Source organism: Phodopus roborovskii, unplaced genomic scaffold (assembly GCF_943737965.1).
Source record: "Phodopus roborovskii unplaced genomic scaffold, PHOROB, whole genome shotgun sequence".
Taxonomy (NCBI): domain Eukaryota; kingdom Metazoa; phylum Chordata; class Mammalia; order Rodentia; family Cricetidae; genus Phodopus; species Phodopus roborovskii.
The window spans coordinates 15,899,050-15,920,228 of NW_026126585.1; the positions used below are offsets into that span (position 1 = coordinate 15,899,050).

General features: G+C 54.5%; 1 protein-coding gene across 1 annotated transcript; it reads right to left on the reverse strand.

The window, feature by feature from the left end:
* Window positions 1-1,765: 1,765 nt before the first annotated feature.
* Cntn2 (contactin 2) lies at window positions 1,766-18,883 on the reverse strand. Its single transcript, XM_051204019.1, has 23 exons — window positions 18,808-18,883; window positions 14,914-15,058; window positions 14,635-14,810; window positions 14,357-14,452; window positions 13,830-14,039; window positions 13,417-13,516; window positions 12,283-12,458; window positions 11,788-11,924; window positions 11,319-11,448; window positions 9,742-9,892; window positions 9,504-9,631; window positions 9,082-9,257; window positions 8,541-8,661; window positions 7,922-8,080; window positions 7,359-7,508; window positions 5,654-5,724; window positions 5,115-5,349; window positions 4,777-4,889; window positions 4,221-4,407; window positions 3,799-3,911; window positions 3,330-3,529; window positions 2,764-2,970; window positions 1,766-2,009 (listed from the first exon to the last, which is right to left on the reverse strand). Exons 1-23 carry the CDS (start codon window positions 18,881-18,883, stop codon window positions 1,766-1,768), a joined length of 3,501 nt encoding a protein of 1,166 aa, XP_051059976.1.
* Window positions 18,884-21,179: the final 2,296 nt, after the last annotated feature.

Consider the following 21,179-nt stretch of genomic DNA (forward strand, 5'->3'; position numbering starts at 1 on the left):
CTTCCTCATTCCTTAAGACTTTTCTGACCTTGGCTTCATTCTGTCCCATTCTTTGTCAAACCTCTCTTCCCTGCCCCCGCCCTCCCCCCAATGCTGGGGTCACCTGCTACCCTAGACAGCAAAACCGCCCTCATCCGCACCATCAGATGGCAAGGAGACAGCTCAGTGGTGACCTGTGTCCTTGTCTGAACAGGACAGAGAGCATCTCCTAGCCCCTAAGCGATAGCAGACAGCGCTGTCCCTAGCCCTTAGGGACATTCTTGCCCACTAAGCCCAAGCAGAGTACTTGTTTATGGCTGTCCCTCTTACCTCTTGTGGCTTAGTGTGAAAGGATGGAATCTCTTAACAGTCGTGACCATAGCAGGAGCGAGTCCACCAGCTTCCCCAGCCCGTAAAAATCAGGAGGGCCCTTGGCCAGGAAGGGTCTCTGAGAAGCCATTTAATCTAGCCCTTTTCCAAGCCAGTTAGGGCCCATGTTTCCTCAACAAGAGTCTTTTCCACGTACAAGCTCACATGTTGGTGAGTCACCTGTGGTTTTGTTACACCATAGCTAACACTCCACCTCAAGTCCTAGGCTTCAAGCACCCCCCCCCAAACAACTTCTACCTGCACAGGGCTAAGGTTCCCCTCTTCCTGGGTCTCCCAGCAGCCTGCCTGCTTTTCATGGACCTTGAGAGAAGAAAAAGCTTAGGGGCTGCAGCCTCCCATCTCCCTGGCTAGGTCCAGTGCCAGGCCAGCTCACCTTGGATAGCCGCTTCTCTGGCGTCCCTCGGTGAGAAATGAGTGACAGCTGGGAGGCTTCTTTCAGTTACCCCTTTCTAGGATTAGCTGGGCCTTTCCAGGGCTCAGCCCGAGCGAGCCAAATCTCAGCCAGCATGGGACGGAGAGGGTCTCTAGGCTAACTGTAGGATCCCCGTGAGGGAGAATGATCGATCACATGGCTGAGCCTCTAACACCCTTGCATGTGAGGTGCTAGGTGCAGGAGAGGGGTACTGGATCAGCTCCAGGAAAGCAGTCCCTAGCCAAGGATAGGTTTGGAGCAGTAGGGAGAAGGAGCGTAAGTGTACATCCTTAAAAAAAAAATTGTAGTGGGTAAATACTAACATAAACCTGCCCAGGAAAACAGAGCAGAGCTTAACGTTTAAAAAACGGTAACAAAATAGAGCTCTAACTGTAAACTACAGAAATGGGCCGGGGAGCAGCCGGGCCAATGCCTCTTGCAGCGCTTGTCCTGCTCCTCCTGTGGGCCTAGGGTGTGGACACTAGGGTTTCCTGGCCGTGCCGCCACAGGGTCCTGGGCTCGGGAACTCTGCCCTTGCTTTGGCCTCTTTTCTTGGAGCAAAGATGAGGGCCTGAGAGGCTTCCAGCCAGCGCTGCTTGCTTGCTGAGTTCCCAGCAGAAGCCTGCCTCAGATGGCCGATGACTCCCGGGCTCTGCCTGGACTGGCGTCCATGCCGATCTTCCCACCAGCTGGGACCTCTTGGAGCTGAGGACTCACAGTTCAGAGGCATCGACCTCTTGAGTGGCCAGGCTGTGGCTGCTCAGCACCACACCTCCCTTCTCCACAGAGCCTCCCACAGGCAGGCAGGAGACTCTGGTGCTTGGCCAAGCCTTGTCACTTACGGGCCATGTGACCTGAGGAAGCCCCCTAACCCTCTCTGGGCCACCATCTCCTCTTCTGTTAAGTGCAGGGTATGGGTCAGTCAAGCTACAAGGCCTCCTCAGTTCTGGTAGTCTGGTCTGTCCCTGGTAATGTAGCCCAAACTCAAGGAAGGCTGCCCCCTTTATTAGCCCCGTTTCCTTCTGGGGAATCAGAGTAGTCGAGGCAGTTTGGGGAGCAGATGTGAGCAGGTGTTGGAGGGTACTCCCGAAAGCAGGCAGGGCCACACTGACGCTGGCCCTTCTCAGAGGCCTTTTCATCCCAGGACAAAGAACGGATGCTGTGTTGAGGGTCGGTTTCCAGGGCCTGAATTATGGGAGGCGGAGGCAGGCATAGGTGCACAGCCCAGCTACAGGGAAGAGAGTAGCATTGAGCCGGACACCTCCCGCCCACAGCCTGGAGGGGCCGTGAAGGAGGCATCTCAGTGGGGCAAGGCAACTCTTTGAGACAAGCCCTTTAGTCACCTAGCAACCTGGAGTGGCTCTGCCATCAGTCTGGAGGGTGACAGGGTTGGCTTGGCAGTGCTGGCTGAGAGGGCAGTGTCACCTCCATGGCGCACAGGCCTCGGGCCCAGGCTGGAGCCCTTTCCGTCAGGTGCTCATCGGGCGCTGGAGCCCCTCAGCCCCTTTGAGCTCCTCTCCCCAGTAGCCTGGGGGTGGGGGGAGGTCTGCCAGGGAGCCATGGAAGACCACGCCAGGACCAGTACTCGGCTTCTCCGGTGAGGACTAGGAGAGGCCCCTCTGCGTCATGGAGGGAGATGATATCCCAGGTTTCCAGCCCGCTGCTGCCTGTGTCCCTGCTGGGCCTGGGACTCTCATCTCAGACGGCAGTGACCACTCGTGGCCCCAGAGGGCCATCTGCTCCATCTGGAGATGCATATTAAATGCCTTCTGTCCACAGGCCTGTCCTTTCTGCCCAGGACCCTAAGGGGTGGGTCCAGGCACTGGGCCTAGTGTTATCATGGAAGTCACTGCCCAGTGCCCCCCCCCCATTCAAAGAAAAATCCCTTGCATGGTTTCTATCCTGTGGCAGAATAGAAACACCCTACCTCCTCCTACATAAAGGGTACTGTTGGGGGTAGGTGTGTAAGCCAGCCACTCGGCCTCAGTGCTGGGCCACTGTGGCTGGCGTTGGAGGGGGGCTGTGGCCAGCGGCTGTGTCCATTGGGGTGGGTGTCCAGCTTGGGTGTGGCGGGCAGTGGTAAGATCAGAGCTGGTAGCCAACGAGCAGCATCAGTACCATCACGCAGGAGAGCATGGGGCCAGGGTGGGTGGGGCGGGCAGCTGCGTTCTCCACCATCATGCTTGTGCCTGGAACCACCAGTGAAAATTGTGAGGCTGGAGCCTCCCACCACCCCCCCTACCTCCCCACTCCCCCCCCCTCCCGTGGTAGGACTGGGAGCTCTCTTGAGGGACTCGCACGGCTGAAGAGCTGGCACCCAGTGGTGTTCTTGGCCTAACAAGAGTAAGGCCTTCGCTCTTGGTTTCCGGCCCCGCCCCTTGCATTCCGTGCCTTTGGGTGGTGGTTCTAGGGTGGACAAGGGACAATGACAGGACCACTAGTCATTCTTGCCTGCCTCTTCCTTTCTCCTTGGGGTGGGGGTGGGGGAGTCTAGGTTAGAGTTGGCTCCTGGGAACAATCCTGTCGCCAGTATCTGGGGGACCAATACAGCTGAGGGGTAGAGAGGGGAGGGGCAGTACCTCCGTTTCTCACGATGTGGACCTCGGCTGGGATCCCATCCCCTCCGGGCCCCGTGGTTCGAATCTGTACCAGGGCGTGGCCAATGTCTTCAGGCACTGGGATCTCTATCCAGTTCTTGCTGGTGAGGTGGAGTGTAGGAGTTGGGTGTAAGTCATTCTGATACAGCATCTGTAGAATACAAGTTCCCAGGACCCTCGAGGTTTTGTCTTTTTGCACCCTTCAGCCTCCCACCGGCCAGGCTTCTCCTTGGTGGGAGGCAAGAGTGTGAGCAGCTAAACTCTTGTCCGACGCCCAGCCCATCGCTGCCTCTCCCTCCCTGCAGCTGTCTCTGCCCAGAGCACCCATGCTCCGTGTCTCTCCCAGCCCCAAATGCCACAGTCCTGTCCCTCAGATCCTCCTTGCTCGGGACTGCAGCCCTCTGAGGGTCCCTTTCTCACCTTGTAGCCGGTGACTGTGGATTCATTTCGGAGAGGTACCACGGGGTCCCACTTAAGGCTAAGGCTGGAGCTTGAGAAAGTCCAGGAGATGTTGCCAGGGGGCCTCCGTGGTGCTGTCAGGGGACGGGAGATGGGAGACACTGCCATATGCTTCCATGGCCACCTCTTAACCTCTAGCCAGCCCCTTTCTGATGCCTGCCCACATAGAAGGAATTCTCAGAACAACCTGTCACCACGAAACTCCAGAAGCTCAAAAAGGGAAAGATACCTCGGAAGCCGAGACTCTGCTCCCATATTTCAGCAGGCTCTGACCTGCTGCTGCCCAGCACAGACCGTGTGGCAGGAATAAGTGTTTTACTGAATAAACAAAGACCCCCCCCCACCCCACCCCACGCCTTTCCTTAACCCTGGCAGACACTCACGGGGCTTCATGGTCATGGCATCGGCCGACGGGCTGGCTGGTCCAGTGCCCGCCCGGTTGTAGGCCCTCACAGTTACGTAGTACTTTGTGTTGGGGTACAAGCCGGTGACTCGGGCACTGCTGTCGAGCCCTGCGGTCCTCACTCGGTCTGCGGCCGCTTCGTTGTCTCCCGCCTTCCAGTAGCGAATCTAAAAGGGGCAGGGTGTGCTAAAGTGTACGGCAAAGCTTTTGGCTACCCAGTCCGCATGGCCCTTTCCCACCCAGGCTGGTCCTGTGGTTGACTCTAGTGTGATAACCTGCACTCTAGGTCAGGACACCCAGCAAGTGTGGTCATGCGGCCATGAGCTCCCGCATCTGTGGGTACTCGGCAGTGTCTAGTCCAAGGGAGGTGTCCAGGATAATGGGTGAAAGAGGAAGTTGGTAGCCAGTGGAGAATTGGTCTTCTTGGTGAGGAGTCAGTGGTCCCGGGAGGAATGATGAGTATGCGGGCAGATGTCACAACCTACTCTGGAGGGCCTGGCCTTGCCTCTTGGCAGCCTTATATCCCAGGTGCTTACCTCATATCCCAGGAGAATGCCATTCATGTCTTGCTGCACAGGCTCCCAGCTCACACTCAGCTCTGAAGATGAGGACCCCTTGGCCCAGACCTTGGCAGGGGCCACCCTGGGCTCTGGGGACCAATAAAGAATGGGCATACATTCCCAAGACACCTCTGTGCCTCACAGCGTGGCCCTGACTAGCACTGTATCTGCTTAGGATTTGGGGGTTCCCGGGGCCCAAGATGATGAAGCCCAGGGGACCCCCAGGCATACCCTAGGCTTGCTTCTCCTCCCCTAGGGCTGCCCTTGTCCTTCCCTGTGCCGGGCAGTCAAGGTGGGCCAGCCCACCAGCCCACCTTCCTCTGCTGAGTACACAAGCGCAGTGAGGCTCTCGGGCCCATCCCCCCGGCCATTGTAGCTTCGAATCTTGACCTCGAAGGGTGTGTAGGGATGGATGCTGTCGTTGCTGTAGACGAAGTATTGGGCATCAGCACCGGGCACCCTGGCGGTCTGCCAACTGGAGCTGCCTTGCCTGCGGAAGGACAGCAGGTAGCCGAAGCCATCTCCATTCTGGTACTCCCGTGACACGGGCTGGGGGCAAGAGCATGGTGTGGGCCAGGGCTCATGGGTTCGTGTCCCTGCCCGTCCACCTGGCTCCACCCAGTTTTCACCCAGAGGAGTGGCCCTGGGATGCTTGTGCCTTCTGGAGGACTTAGAGGGAGGCTACAGGTGCATGGGGAGAAGGGAGGGAGGGAAGCTGCCAGCTTCCAGTGACTGCAGCCGTCCTTTCTGCTTGTTGCCACTGTGTCTGGAGATAAACTAGGGAGGGAGGGAAAGGGGCGTGACTCCTGAGAGGCCAAGACTCCTGCCTTCTTCTCTGTCCCTGCCCACTTACTGTCCAGTTGACGGTGAGCTCTCCAGGAGCTCCGCCCCCTCCACTGAGTCCTGATGGTGCCACTGAGGGGACTGTTAGGGCCAAGGAACACAGATATGTCATGTTAGTGGGCGGTTGGGGGGGATCCCCAGCCTGTGCCTGGAGAGCATCTTAGATGGGACATCCCGAGTTATCTTCCCATAGCCCTTCTAGGCATGGGTTCAATCCGGCCAGCCTGAGAACAATTCCCATTTTTGCTGTTCTACCTTGGGCAAGCTACTTAACCTTCCTGGGCCCTGGTTCTCCTCTCCATATGATGATGACAATGTCTCCATCAAGGTCGAAATGAGAAGAATTTAAACTAGAGGCCTATCACCAAGTAGTGGCTACTTTTGTATGTTGCTCTTACCTCTGTTTGCTTAGCTAAACCAGAGACCAACTCCAGCTTACGTAAGTTGATGGGGATAAAGAACTTTGAACTACAGTTAATACCAACAACAAAACCAACTAATTTTGTTAGGGGAAACTCCAAGGTATTTTACTGCTATTATCTTTCCCTCCCTCCCTCCCTCCCTCCCTCCCTCCCTCCCTCCCTTCCTTCCTTCTTTTCTTTCTAAGTCCTTCCTTCCCCTCTCCTTCCTTCCTTCCTTTTTTTTTTTTTTTTTGATGGCAGATTTAATCTCCCCATTTTTAACATTATACAAGACTGATAAGCCCAAGGATAGCCTCCCTCAGCTCACAGAGGGCCCTGAGCACCTCTAGAGCACCCAGTGCTCAGCAGCTTTCATGCTGTGATCATGTAGCTTTGCACTTGATTCTCTGAGGAGAGCATTTCCAAGACAGAAAGGCTGAGGTCCAGAGCAGTTAACTAACTTGTCCAAGTTCACACAGCCAATGCATAGTCCAGCTGGACTGTATCTCCACTCTTATGATCTTAAAGATCACCATTGTCCCTTTGCATTGTGCTTGTCTGTGCCCACCGGTTCCTGAGATGCTGGAATCGGAGACACCCCTCTCCCTCTCCCCCCATACCCTCAAGAAGTTCATTCAGAAAGCATGCCCTCTGGAGTTTCCTACTTAGACAGACGCCGGATTAAAAATGTTGAGTGATTCCGGAGCCTGCAACTTGAGAGATGCATGGAGGCAGACCCTCCATCATACACAAGCACAGGCCTGGCCAGGTAGAAGGAGGGAGCCGGTCCTGACCATGATGCTGTGACATGATTCCAGGCCCTCCCCTGGGAATGGTCAGAGTGTAGCAGGTGACCCGGCAGACGCAGCCCATGTCTGTCTCCCTCACACTTCCCCATTTGGCCTTCGACACATGCACTTTCACTGAGGGTCACAGACAAGATTATTATCCCCTCTGCGCCACAGATACCGGCTGGAAAGGGCCTGGAGTCTCTAGCCCCTGCAGAGCACATGCCTGTACATGCCCACAGACACCTTCCTCGTTAGCTGGTTTCTGCGGTTTGTAAGCATTTAAAAACAGCTCAAGGTTCTCGTCCTAGGTTCAAGATCAGGCTCTCCCCTTGTGACTTTCTTCCCTCGTTCGGATGAGCTTCCTGTCCCCCCAGTACCCAAAGCAAGGGCTTTGGATCAGGCAGTTTGCCCTGCCTCTAGCTTCACATCAGAGCCCAGGACCGGGAAACCGATTGGGACTTTGTTCCAGCTCCCACTAGGGCACCCTCTGCTGAGAATTTGCTTTACAACCCCAGGCACTCGCCTGCCTCCTTGGTCCGGATTCGGCTGGATGGCCCGCTGGGCTCCCCAGTGCCCAAGATGTTGCTGGCTGAAACCCGAAACTCATAGTCCATCCAAGGCATGAGGCCCAGCACCTGGGCCGTCTCGGCATTACCCTCGATGTTCGCAGGATCTGCAAGGTCCAGGGGCGTCAGTGGTTAGCACCCGTTTATTGCCAGGACGAGGGCTCCTGTGACCTTTGTATTCTGCCCTCATCATGGTACTACCATAGGTTAAGCCTTCAATTTCCCTGACTGAAAAACTACTGATGCCTCGGGGCCTATGCTATGTGCGCCTCGCTCCACACATGTTGAGCGTGCTGGCAGTCTCCGGCCACAGTCCTCAGAAGGCTTCGAAGGCACCCGCCTCCTCCTGTCCTTCCCTTGCCTTCCTGCTGGCTACAACTGCTTCCCTGCCTGCCTAGGTGCTCCCGGGAGATACAGAACAAACTTTTCATTCTCTTTGAAGCCCAGTGCTCAGCCCTTGGCCCCCTGGCCCCTGTCTCCTGCTGTGCACACCGGTGGGGGATGTGGGGCTCACACTTACTGGTCCGAACCTGCTTCCACTTCCCAGCAGGTGGAGTGCGAGCCTGCAGCGTGTACTTGGCAATGGGGCTGTGATTGTCAAAGCCACGGCTCCAGCTAACCTGGACAGTGGTGTCTCCAATGTCTCTCACCACCACACCTCCCGGGGGACCTGGGGGACCTGTACCAAGAAGCAGAGTACACCGGGTAAGAAGTAGACAGCTCGCAATTTGAGCCCATTTTCTCCAGACCCAGCTTAGACCAGCTCAGTGTCTAGGTGGGGCATCAGAGAGCCAGAAAGACTGGGTGGGAAGTCAGAGGACAGGGACAGAGGAGCAGGGAGTGGTGTGTCTCAGTCTTGTAGGCTCACAGAGGCTGTCCACAGGGGATGCATAGATTTCCCAGCGCCGAATCTGGGCTCAGCAGAGTCTTGGGGGCATTTAGGGGACATTTTGTTGCCTGAGTATTGCTTCAGAAGAAACATTCTACTCATTTAGGACCCTCGAAGAACCACAGAGGAACTAAATAGAGGCTTCCATCTCTGTGACTTCTTTCAGCTTTCAGGGAGGGGAGAGGGGGGGTGAGGAGAAGTCAATTAGCCTAGAGCCTCTCAGGGAAGTGGGGCAGATGACTCCCATCACCTCGGACCAGGACTGTGGCCTCCTTGGATGCACCATCCACCACCGTCTGGGCCATGCACATGTATTTCCCTCCATGGCGTAGCTGGGCATTCAGGATGGTCAGGTCCCCAATAGTTTCCTTCTGTGCTCAGGGAACAGCAAGTGTGAGGAGTCAGGAGGGGGCCCTAGCTGCAGGACATCATTGCCCTCTGTTTTCCTGTCTGTTCAATGGGAAGAATCACTACTTGGTACCCTCGAACAACAAAGTGTGTCACGCAAGAAAGTCTGCACGGGCCAAGTTAACGATGGCATTTGTACTGGGGAAGAGGGGCAGAGAGAAGCTCCTGGGGCACTCAGAACACCAAAACTTGATTCTAACTTAGAAGAATGGGCATTCGGTGAGTTGAGAAAAGGTGGCTGTCAGTCCTAGGATGGGGTTGCTGGACACTGCCTCAGGGGTTAGGGAGAACGTTGGAGAGCTTGAAGATGGTGATGACTGGGGGCATCTCAGGCCCCCTGTCACAACTGGAAGAAGGGAGAGTTACGAGATCCCCAGCCTTACCACACTGGCCCTCCGGTAGTGGCTTCCAGGCTTATCGAAGTCAATGGGAAAGTCATCCAGGGTCCAGGTGAATGTGAGATCCATAGTGGGATCGTGGGAGGCATGGCACTGTAGGGTCAGGTTATCGCCCACATTGATGTCAGCACTTGAAGGAGCTAGAGTGATCTTGGTTGCATCTACATAGCAACAACAAAAACAAGGCTCTTTGATATAAAGGATGGAAAAGTCCCAGGCAGGGGACTTGTACCCGAAGAAGAAAATTCATGAACAGCCAGGTTCTGGAGGATGGCCCGGGGTGTTCCCAAGGGGAACTGAGCCCCGAGGTAGCCTTGGCAGCAGAAGTATACAGGGCCAGGAGCAGATGACTGGCAGAACGGTACCCCGGCAGCCGACCACGGGTCTGAACAGACTACAGTCCTTACCGCGTACAGACAAGATCCCAGTACTGTTAGCTTTGCCCATGAAATTCTCAGCAAAGCAGGTGTATTTGCCTTCATCGGATCGACTGATGTTTCTGATCATCAAGGTGCCATCTGAAGTTACAGTCACTCTGCAACAAGAACACAAAAGAGCTGGTCAACGCAGGGATAGATACACCGTGGCCATGGAAAGGGGGCCGGCCTCCACGGAGTCATCTCCGTTGTGGCACACGGAACCTACCTGGTACTGTTCCCCAAAATCTCAGTGCCCTTGCTCCAGAGTATTGTAGCCTTTGGGGCTGCGCGAGGCTGGCAGGGGATGCTGATCTCTCCGCCTCGGGCTGCGGGGATGAGCCGTCTCACAGGGTTCTGCCTGAAGTCAGGGGCCAGGGCTGCAGGAGAGGAGTTACTTACACACTGGCCCTCCCCCATTAGGATGTCACCTGACCAGGTGCCACTGGAGACCAACCTCTCGGGTGGCAGCATCGTCTCTAGAACTGGAGCCGACCCCCCGCACCACCATCAGATCCTATATCGCCCCACCCTCTCCCTCAAACATGCTCCAGCCATCTTTCTTGCTTTCAGTTCTTTTTTCTTTTAAAGATTTCTTTATTTTTACTTTATGTGTATGGCTGTATTGCTGCATGTATGTCAGTGTAACACCTTCTGGCAGCGCCTGAGGAGGCCAGAAGAAGGTATCAGAGTCTCTGGAACTTGAATCACAGATAGTTGTGAGCCATCGTGCGGATACTGGGAATGGAACCTGGGTCTTCTGTAAGAGCATCTTCCCAACCCCACCACCACCCACCCGTTGCTTTCCTTTTTAACCCTCTGAAGTCACCAAGCCTTTCTTGCCTCCGGCTTCTTTGCTTGCATAATATCTGAAAATCCCACAGGTCTTTACAAGGCTAGCTCCTTCAGGTCATATCCAAATGTGACTTCCTCAGAGAGCCTTGCCTGACCTCCCTGTCTAACTGGCTCACCTCAGTACCACTGTGCTACTGGATTTTTCTTATACTGCATTTTTAGAGGTATACGGGATGAATTTCATGTTTGTTTATTCCTCTCCCTCTATTGGACTGTACAGTCCTTGCAAGCAGAGTGGTGATCTTTTTAGTTCATTTCTCAGGAGATGTTGAATAATGAATGAATGAACGAATGAAAGAATGGAGAGATGGCTCAGTGGTTAAGAGTACAGATTGCTCTCACAGTGCCCACATGGTGGCTCACAACCATCTGTAACTCCAGTCCCAAGAAAATCAACAGTTTCTTCTGACTTATATGGGTATGTGATACAATACAATACAAGCATTCATACAAATAAAATTTAAAAAAAGGAGTCTTTGTTGAGCCTATTAAAACTTAATAAAGGATCTTCATATCCATCTTGCAGCAGGAAAAAAAGATCACGAGCACTGGGATTAAAGGCATGAAGCATTTCATAAATCGGGAAACTGAATTATCGAACCAGGTGACTCGCCACAGGCCACAGAGCTGAAGGAGCTAGGTTAATGATCACTGTGCATTGCAGTGAGCATGCTTCATCTAGACACATCCTCAGAGAACTCCCAGTCTAGTGCCTTGAAACTGGTGCTATTCAGGGGCCATTGAAAAACCAAAGAAAACTCTGTGTGTGTGTGTGTGTGTGTGTGTGTGTGTGTGTGTGTGTGTGTGTATGCACGAGCATGCAAGCGTGTGTGCGTGCGGGCACGGGCAAGCGTATGCATGCAAGCATGGGTTTGGAGAAGCGAAAGCTCAGACCCACCCAGCCACGAGCTGCGTGTTCCGGGTTTGCTCCCTGCCTCCTAGGCCCTTTACCTTGTACAGCCAGCTCAGCACTGGCATAGATGGTACCATGCTTATTTTCTGCCACACACTGGTACATGCCAGAGTCCTCCAGGCTCAGCTTAGAGAATCGCAGGTCTCCAGCCAAGACCTCCACCCGGTTCTGTGTAGAAAAGTCGAGGCCGGGCAGGGAGATCAGGAGGGAGGACAGGAAGGGGCGGGAAGGGGGGCGTGCAGGGGGATGCAGAAGCTCTAGGCCAACAACAGGATGGGGGTCCAGGAGTGCAGGCCCGCTTCAGGGCTGCTAGGTATCTTAGGCCTCCTAGAGGCCAGCCTCGGGATCCCTTCCCCGTTTGGTGGGGTCCTATAACTCTGTGATTCTGCGCAGCTGACCCACCTCCTGTGACCGTGTGCCTCTGGCATGGGAACAGAACATCCCAAGACCTCCTGGTTGGTCCTGTATGGTTAAAGGGTGGTGTGGGAGGAAGCCCTAGTTTCCTACCTGAGAGGCCAGTGGCTCCCCATTTCTCAGCCAGCGCACCATGGGCCGAGGCTTGCCTGCCGCTGCACAGGCCCAACGCAGGTTGGAACCAATGTCGGCTTCTGTGTCTGAGATCACCTTGAGCCATTCAGGCTGAGCTGTGGGGAAGTAAGCGAGAAAAAAACCTGGACTGGCTGGGAGGGGCCTTAGGCTCATTATTAAATAGAGAATTATAAGGTCGCAGTATCTGTACCAGACAGCAGAGGGCGCTGTTGGTATTCTGGGATGGGGAGACAAAGAAGGGGGGCACTCTATGGTTGTGCCAGTGACTGCTTTAGCAACTAAATCGCTTGAAAGACATTTTTGTTTTAATGCCCCTGCTGAGCTCTGCGATGGCCTCTCCAACTATGCTTAGTAGTTCTGGCAAGGCCAGAAGGCTCAAGCAAGAGGCCTTCCAGTCTCCTGATTTTCATGCCGTTTCCTCAAGGAAAAGGAAGGTGCTCCCCAGCTCTGTACCCTGCACAATGATGCGTCCCTGGACGGTGTCACGGCCCTTAGAATTCTCTGCCTCACATTCATAGGTGCCCTCATCTTCAAAGCTGACGCTGGGGATCTGCAGGGTGGGCTCTGCTGTGGCCCACTGAGGGGACAAAGAACCGTCCACTTTGCGCCACTTGATCCTGGGAACAGGGCTGACGGGAGAGAGAGCCAGAGGGTGTGAGCCGATGCGCATGCGCCTCGTGTGTCCACAAAGCCTGTGCTCGCATTCACAGGTCCTCCTGCAGTGCTGGACAAGGTGAAGGGGACTCTTGTATGGGAGGAGACAGAGAGGAAGAGGGACGAACGAGACTAGGAACGCATGCATAGAAGAGACAATACGAGGTCTCTCCTATCACAGGCCCCTGGCCCCGACCTCAGCCCTTCAGGTGATCTGTACTCTGAAGCCAGCTTACCCTCTCACCACAGCGGTCAACAGTGGCCTGGGTCTTTACAGGTCCCCTTTCATATTACCCCACTTTCCCAAGGCACCTCAGTTGTTAGTCATTTGTATAATAAAACGGACTCTAGGGGATGCCAATATATTACCATGCCAAATGCTCCTTACACATGTTTTCTGGAGGCCCAATAACTTCCCACACAGCAGTGGCCAAGGAGCCCTGCTCTGATGGGCCCTCCTGGGAGAGCGAGAAAGAGTCTTTCTGTTGTAAGTTTTAAAGGATCAATGTAACATTCGTGCGGCACTTGGTAAATGCCAAGCATCATTCTCAGGGCCCGGTACCCATGAACTCATCTAATCTTTGTAACCATCTTACAGGGCGGGCACTGTTACCATGACTACCTAACCGGTCAGGGAGTCCAGCCAGAGGTCTCCGAGCCAGCAAGGGGTGAAGCTGGGCTTTGAACCAGCAGGATGAGGTCTGCAGACTGTGCTTCCTGCCTCTAGCCTTAGGTGCTCCTCAAGCTGCCTAGGAGGGCTACATTTACTGTTGGGAGGACCATGTGATTCACTGGTGCCTGAAAAGCCCTCATGCGTGATGTCTTCCTGGCAGAACTGCTTTCATTTGGTGGTGGGATCCCTCCTGCTCCTGAGGGGCTTTGAAATGAAGCTGCCCAGTCCCAGGGTACCCTTGTCCCTCTTGCGGTACTTACTTCCCGAAGGCAAAGCATTCCAGGGTGACCTGCTGTCCAACCAGAGCATAGGTCTCTGGGGGGAACCTGGCTTTGATGCTCGGAGCAAAGAGCCGGGGATCTGGGGAGAGAGATGTGTAAATCACACACAAAGGTTTCCAAGGAGGTTTAGGGGCCATGCCTTCCAAAGCCTACAAATCTCCAAATGCAAATGTTTGGAGCCCTTAAACATCCCCTTTCTCCTGGAGCCTGGGCAAGGTGCTCCAGGAAGACCAATTGCCCAACCAGTGCCCAACCAGTGCCCAACCAGGTCTCTGGCAACAGAGCCTCATCAACCTCTGAGCTGCTCTTGGGCTGGCGGGGGTGAGGGGGGGGATGGGACTCCCAAAGCCTATTGACTCTTTCAGCCCTCTCTCCAGCCTCACAATCCTGACCTTCAGCAGCCAGGTTGAGCTGTGCGAACTTGCTGAAGACACTCTTGGTAGAGAAGTCCATGTGGCTGGTGGCCAGACAAGAGTAGTTGCCCAGGTCTGAGGCATTGGTCCGGGCGATATATAGGTTCCCTGTGGTCTGCGACACGAAGTGGCGCCCATCCGTTGGGATGAAGTTGGGGAACTCATTGAGTAACCAGCGGTAGGACAAACCTAGAGAGGAAGTTTGCGGAGATTCGGGAGAGCTGGCTTCCCAGGCAATCTGGGCGGGGCCCTGATATTCTGTATGCTCTGCTTTCTCAGGAGGGCTTGCAGCAACAAACAGGGACTGAGGGAAGAGGTGGCTTCAGCTCTGTCCCCAGGATGCTAGGTCCTGGGGACACTCTCTCAGGTCCAGCTAGGAAATAGCAGGGCTATTTAAAGTAGAGACTTATCACCTCCTGTCCTGTATTTCCTCTCCCTAGCATCCAGAGGTCCTCTGCAATGCACTCCCCCCCCAAGTCCTGTGGTGGCCCGGGACCCCCACTTACCTGGGTAGTGAGCAGGAGGGTTACAGGGCAGCATCACCCCCCAGCCCTCATGAGTTTTCACAGGGTCTCTCTCTTCCTTGGAGAATTCCTGCAGAACTGGAGATGGAGAGCTGGGCTCAGGCACCGTCTTCAAGCCTGGGGCTCCCCAGCCTCTCCTCCACGGGGAAGAAACTGCCATTTGTGGGCAGGAAAGCCTGGGGTTGCCACCTGTCCTTCCTGGGCACCTTTTCCTGGCCCCATCTACCCACACCCAACATCTTGGCTCCCATGGATCTCACAGCCGAAGCGGAGGACAGCCTCCTTGCTGACGACAGTGCCCACTGGGTTCGAGGCTAGGCACTGGTAGACACCGGCATCCTGTGCCTTGGTGGGGCTCATGATGACCAGATTACCCCCCATCAGCTGGTGACGAGAACCGGGTTCCAGGTTCATATCAGTGCCGTTCATCTTCCACCTGCAGCATGGGCGAGCAACAGTGAGGATGAGACCTCGGCCTTACGTGAGGAGAACCCATATGGCCGCCCAGAGCCTCCCAGTACCCACGGCTGGGATCTCACCTATAGGTGGCTGGAGGACTAGCTCGGGCACGGCACGCCAGTGTCACCTGATCCTCTGTGGACTCCTCTGGGAATAGCAAGCCTACAGGCTGGTCTTCAAAGACAGGTCCAAAGGTGGCTGGGGTTCCCTGGACAAAACTCCGTGCTGCAAATAGGGCGGTACCACCAGAGGCTCAAGTCTGAGACAGTCCAAGTCTAATGTTAACAGCAAACCGTCCAGTAGAGTTTATTGGGAATCCTCATTTTCTGCACTGTCCAGTAGGTGGTCGTTTGTGGCTACTGAGGATTTGGAATGCGGCTTAGGAACCAAATTTAAATTTAATTTTAATTAAATAGGCACGTCCCGTCAGTCCACATTTGCATTGTCCGCCGCCTGCCTACAGTCACATATTAAACACTCGCTGTATACCTGGCTGGCACTGGGCTGCGAAAATGAATCAGACGCACAGCCCCTTGCCTCGGAGGACAAGAAAGGAAGCAGAGAGCAGACAGCACAGGGCGCCGTGTCACAGAGTACTTTAGGGACAAGATACCGTGAGACACAGGGAACCTCGCCTCGCACAAGTGTGGCACATGAGAAGTGGCCAGCAGGGAACACAGAAAAGGGCTGTGTTCCCGGAGTCCAGTGCTCTTCCAGGCAGTGTAGACCAGTGGGAGGCGCTCACTTGGGGGCTGAGCTGGGCCTCCTTGGGCAGGTTATACACACACACACACACACACACACACACACACGTGTACTGATCTGGTGTCTTCCCACGATAAGAGTAGGGATTCATTTCCCAGGTCCATGGCAGGCTCTAACCAGGAGAATAATAGGGAGGGCCAGGCAGAGGGAGCAGGTTCAACCACTGGCTGTTAGACCCCACTGGGGACAGAGAGTTGTGGGAGATGGAAGGCTGGATGTTGCGTGTATGGCGGCGACAGGTCAACTGGTGTCAATTTTATAAACTGTGTCACATCACGGCCAACCGATCAGGTGATGTTGCTTCTCAAATGGGTTTCACGTTCACCTTTCCCAGGCCAGAGACATCTCGGCTACTGCCTTGCTCTGCACACACTATTGTCCCATCTCACCAGAACAGGGTCAAGGGGGTGGGGGGGTGGGAGGGTGGGGAGGCTGGACAGGACTTCACACCTGCATCAGTACAGCAGGGGTCCTGCCATTTGGGGAGCAGGTGGGAGCCAGGCCCCTTAATTGGCTCCTATCTCTCATGCAGCTGATTTCAGACCTTCCTGGTTGGGGTGGAGGGATGGGAGGAGGGGACTCCATTAACCAATTAGTGCCTTCTTTCTGGGCACATCCAGCTGCCAGCCCTCTTCCAAGCGTGGTCCCCCTGCTGCAGCTGAGGCCCAGCTCTGGCCTCCTGGGGATGGGGGCATCTGTTAAGCAGCCCTCTGAATGAGGAATGAGGTAGGAGGCAGGACTTCCAGAATGGTCTGCAGAAGACTTCCCTTGAGTCCTGTTCACGTTGCCCACCCCCACCCCACAGCAATTACTTGTCACTCTCTTTGGCTGCTGCCTGCAGCCTCAGAGGTGGTGTGTGACAGCAACTGCGTCATCTCCCCATGGATAGCCCAGCTTAATCCAGAGTTAATGATGATGGTAGAGGGTAGGGACCCTGTCCCAGCTGGGACCACCTGGAGAGAGGCGAGGGGGAGCAGAGAAGGGAGGAGGAGGAAGGATGTGGAGGCAATGGGCTGCTGGGAATCACCTTACACGATCACCCTCCAGGCACTCAGTCTGGATGGCGGGGTGGGGCCTGGGCACACTGGTACTTTAAGATTGTCTTTCTTCCTGAAAAAAAGCATCCCCTCTACACTCAGCCATGTGCTCATCTTCACACTCACCCCGTTATCCACCTGTACACACCACCGTGTCTCACCTGCACATGTTCTACAGAGGTTCTCATATCACACATATGTTCATATACAGATGTCACTCTAGGCCGATCAAATGGCCAGATACACATCTATAAGCACTTCTGCACCAGGCAGAAACAGCTGCTAACAGCCCTGCTTGCTCATCCCATATGTACGTTATGTTGTCATAAGTAGCTCTACTCATGGTAATAATTAAGTTATTATGTAATAAGAATAGTGCTGTTGATTCAATTGCTTCCTGCTGCCTGATACTATACTCCAAATCCTTCCTCAATAGCACTCTTAAGATTCAGACCAGTAAGGACTGAGACTTGGGGAGGTTTAATAACTTGTCCCACCTCAAAGCAAAGGAGGATATCTGCTCTCATCCATCCTCACCTTGCAGCCAGCATTTTAAACTACAGTTGCCACGATTTCTGACTTCAGATTTTGGAACCATCTGGGGCCCTGAGTCCACCCTAGAGGACTGAAATCTCAAGTTCTAGAAATCAAATCCAGAAATATGGAATATATATATATATATATATATATATATATATATATATATATATATATATATATATTGCTTCTGAAAGAGGCTGGAGTAAGTTTAGGGCGTCAAGGTACAGGTTGTGCCTCCCTCACACCACACCCCACAGCATATCCCTCATTCTTTGACCCCGATGACTGTTTTCCCCAGAAAGGACATAAGGAATGTTGCAGTGGAAGGAAAGAGCCAGAGGGATGCTATGAGGAGGAAGATGCCTTGCCCTCTCCTTGGCCCAGGTTGTGAGTGGTCCAGAGCTCTATTCTAGGATCAGGTGAGCAAGCCAAGAGGTCCCAGTATAGAGTAGATCTACGATCGATCCGGCCACATGTGAGAGATGGCAGCCCAGGTCCTGGCCCTTTGGTAATTGCTTCTGACCCATTTAGATCAGGGGACCCTGAATGGTGTTGACACCTCTTACTTCCGAAAGGAGTTGTCTCCAAGAGAGGGCATACTGAGGATCTTCTCTGGCCTCTCTCAATGGGAATCTCTTGCTCTGTGCAGTTGGAGCTTCCCACCCTGGCAATTGCCCCCAGTTTGGAGGACCCTGGGGGGGGCAGAAAGCTAGGCCTGGGGTCTTGGGGTTAGCCCAACTTCTTAGCACCTCCATCAAACTGAGAGGACCTGGTGAGAGCTTCTGAGCAAGTCAGCCCAGACAAAGATCTAGAGGGCATGGCTGGCTGTGTCTTGAAGAGCGGTGGGGGAGAGGTGGAGTCTAAACTCCAGGACTTCGGGGTGAGTGCTCCTTACTCCCATGGAGCTCTTTGGGGAAAAAGAAATTCCTGTTGACTTAAATCTGGAGTTCAGGCCCAGCCAAACAGTAGCCAGCTGGTCCCTCGGCACAAGCCCTGGAGATGCCCGGCTCCAGGACAGGAACATTCCAGCTGCTCTCACTCCCTTCTCTGCCCTCTGCTTCCCATCTTTGATCTTAGCGTGGAGGGTACCATGGAGGCGGGACCCTCTGTCAGCAACCCCGCTATGCCTCATCTGGGCTCTTTCTGCCCCTCCCGTCCAGGTTGCCCTTTGGGTCCCGGACCCTGGGATATTCTTCTTCAGGAAAAATTCCTGGGTATGATGGAGGTGTCCCATGACCTGGGGTGTCCAAGGTAACCACTGAGCACTTGACATGTGGCAAGCACAGCTGAGGACATCATTTTCATTCGAATGATATGTTAGCTCGGGCATCACACTTGGCGACGCCTCCCACACTGTGCAGGGTAGTTCTGGAGGTCGCAGCAGCTCCGATGGTTAGCACTGAGATCTAGCTGTGCTATAATGTGCTGTCTGACATGGGGTAAGCCACTCAGCTTCTCTGGGTCATTTTTCTTCGTCTTCAACATAATAAAGATCCATTTCCTTTCCTCTCAGCTTCAGAGGTAACGTAAGATTCACAAATGGGAGGAATTATTCAGCAAGGCCTCGGCAATGCAGAGGAATTGCTACCTAAGTGGTAGTAATGACTTAACCACACAATCAGGCACTCTTACCTGGAGAGGAGACCAGGGCCCCCGTGGCCAGCACCACCAGCAGCAAGCATGGCTTTTTCCTGCCCGGTGTCCCCATGGTGCCTGTTTCAGGCAGAGGCAGAGCCCAGAGGTCAGTCACTGCAGCCCAGTTCCAGGAGAATCAACTGGACACTTGAGAGACACCTAAGGAGACAGAGGATGAGGGGTCTGAGCCACAGGGCCCCGCCCAGCCGCAAACACATCTGGTGAGTGACTTGCTCTCCTGACAGTGCTGTAGGGAACTAGCACTCACCTTCCTCAGGTCCCAGAGGACAAGCTTGGCTGTTACCAAGGAGTTCTCCCAGGGCTGAGTGCCTCCCCTTGTCCTTCCAGCCCACCTCCCCGGGGAGTCTGGCTCTGCCCAGTCCCCTCCCTCCATCCAGCAGGTGCTGAAGAGGAAGCCGGAACAGAGTTAATTGGGAGGCAGGAACCCACCTGCCTGCTTGCCTGCAATTGTGATCCCTCCGCATCAGTAGGAGTCCTGAGAGAGAGAGAGAGAGGCCTGTGCATGGGCAGGGAGCCAAGGACACATCTTCTTCTTGGGTACTTGGGGACCCGGGCAACTCTCTCCCTGCTCTTGGCCCACAGCTGCCTAGGTGGCGGCTACTAAGACCCTCTGGAGCTGGACAGTCTCTGAACCAGAAGTGATTTTTCTCAAAGGAAGGGATACTTCCTGTCCCTCAGCTCTGTCCCCGGCTGGGGTGCCCAGGCACAGCACCTGGGTGCTTTGCATGGAGTCATGACCTTGGTCCTATCAGCCATACTCCCGCCACGGCGGTTAACGGCCCAGCTTCTGTCTTACACTGGACTAGCAGACACTTGGTAAGATCAGCCTGGCTAGGTCACAGAGAGAAGACAAGGGCTGGGGAGAGGAGGAACTCGTTTGGAGAAGCAAGGGCAGAGACGGGGTCACCTCCCTGTCTATTCCCCCTCAGGAAGAATCCCTGACTTCTGAGGGACAGGGACTCCCAGGAACTACCTTCTTGATGTTGGCGTTAGCCTGGTTACCACAGCCCATTGCTCCCTCCCAGGGCTCCCACAGGGCCAGGGTGCCTGGCTGCCCACCTCCTGCCTGCGGAGGCCTGGGGCAAGGCTCTCCCTGCTAACTGGCCGTGGAGCCTTGCCTTCTGTGTTTGTGACGTTTGTGATCTTTCAGGTCCTTCAGCTCAGGCTCTCTGATACTTCCTAGGATAGCAGTCAGGATCCCCACCCTGTGGGCCGTGAGGGGAGACTACGTAGATGAGGGCTCGGGGTATGCCACACCTCACTCCTACAGCATGCACGCACGCTCGGGCGCACACACACACACACACACACACACACACACACACACACACACACGCACACGCACACAGGTCTTCAGGTCTGCAGGGCATCCGGTGTCAGGGACTCTCACAAGTAACCCTGTGGATGTCACACAAATGTGGGACGTTATCCTCAACACAGGGAGGTGCTGGCTCAGTTTGCAGTCTAACCACCATTGCAACGACTGGGAAACTGATGGGCAGGAGTTGGTAATACTGACCTCATCCCTCCCTCCCTCCCTCCTTCCCTCTCCCTTCTCTCTCCCTCCCTCCCTCTCCCCCTTCCTCTGTCTCTCTCTCCCTGTAAAGATGACTTTATCTTTAATTATGTGTACTTGTGTAGGTACTCACAAGGTGTCAGACACCCTGGAGCTGGGTACCAGGAACCTAGCTTAAGCCCTTGAGGGCAGTACATACTCTTAACTACTGGGTCGTCTCTCTAGCCACCCCCCCCACTTCATCTTTTTACAGCTCTATGGAGCTGTACCCGTTGTTCGCCCTGGTGTGAGTTATTCCCCTCGTCCACAAAATGGGGATTATACCAGCATCAGAGTGGTCCTGTGGCTACATTTGGTATCACTTGTACTGTTTATCAAGGAGCCACAAAGCTCCAGAGCCATTTGGACCTCTATCGGTCTACTGTGGGGAGAGAGGGAGAGGATGGCTCCAGATGGTCCCCTTCTCCTGCCTCCATCTCCTCTGGTATCCATTTCCTACCCTTAACTTCCCCGGGACGCTCCCTTGTTGAAGGACTTGAAGATCATTCCTGTGACTGGAGAATCGTGAACCCATGCCCAGCACAGAGATGGTGCTCATCATTTACTCCTCCTGCCCTTTGCCAGCCATCCAGGGCTAGATAGAACTCAGCTCAGGCACAGGAGCCTGGCCTGGGAGGAGGCTGGCATCTGGGTGTTTATCGGAATGTGCCAGAGCAAGGCAGAGGTGAAGTCACACTGGTCAGCTCCACCATGTAGTGGTCAAGATTCTACGTGTCTTTCTGCCGAAGACTATAGATTATGGATAATCCAATCTCACTGTACACTTTAAACT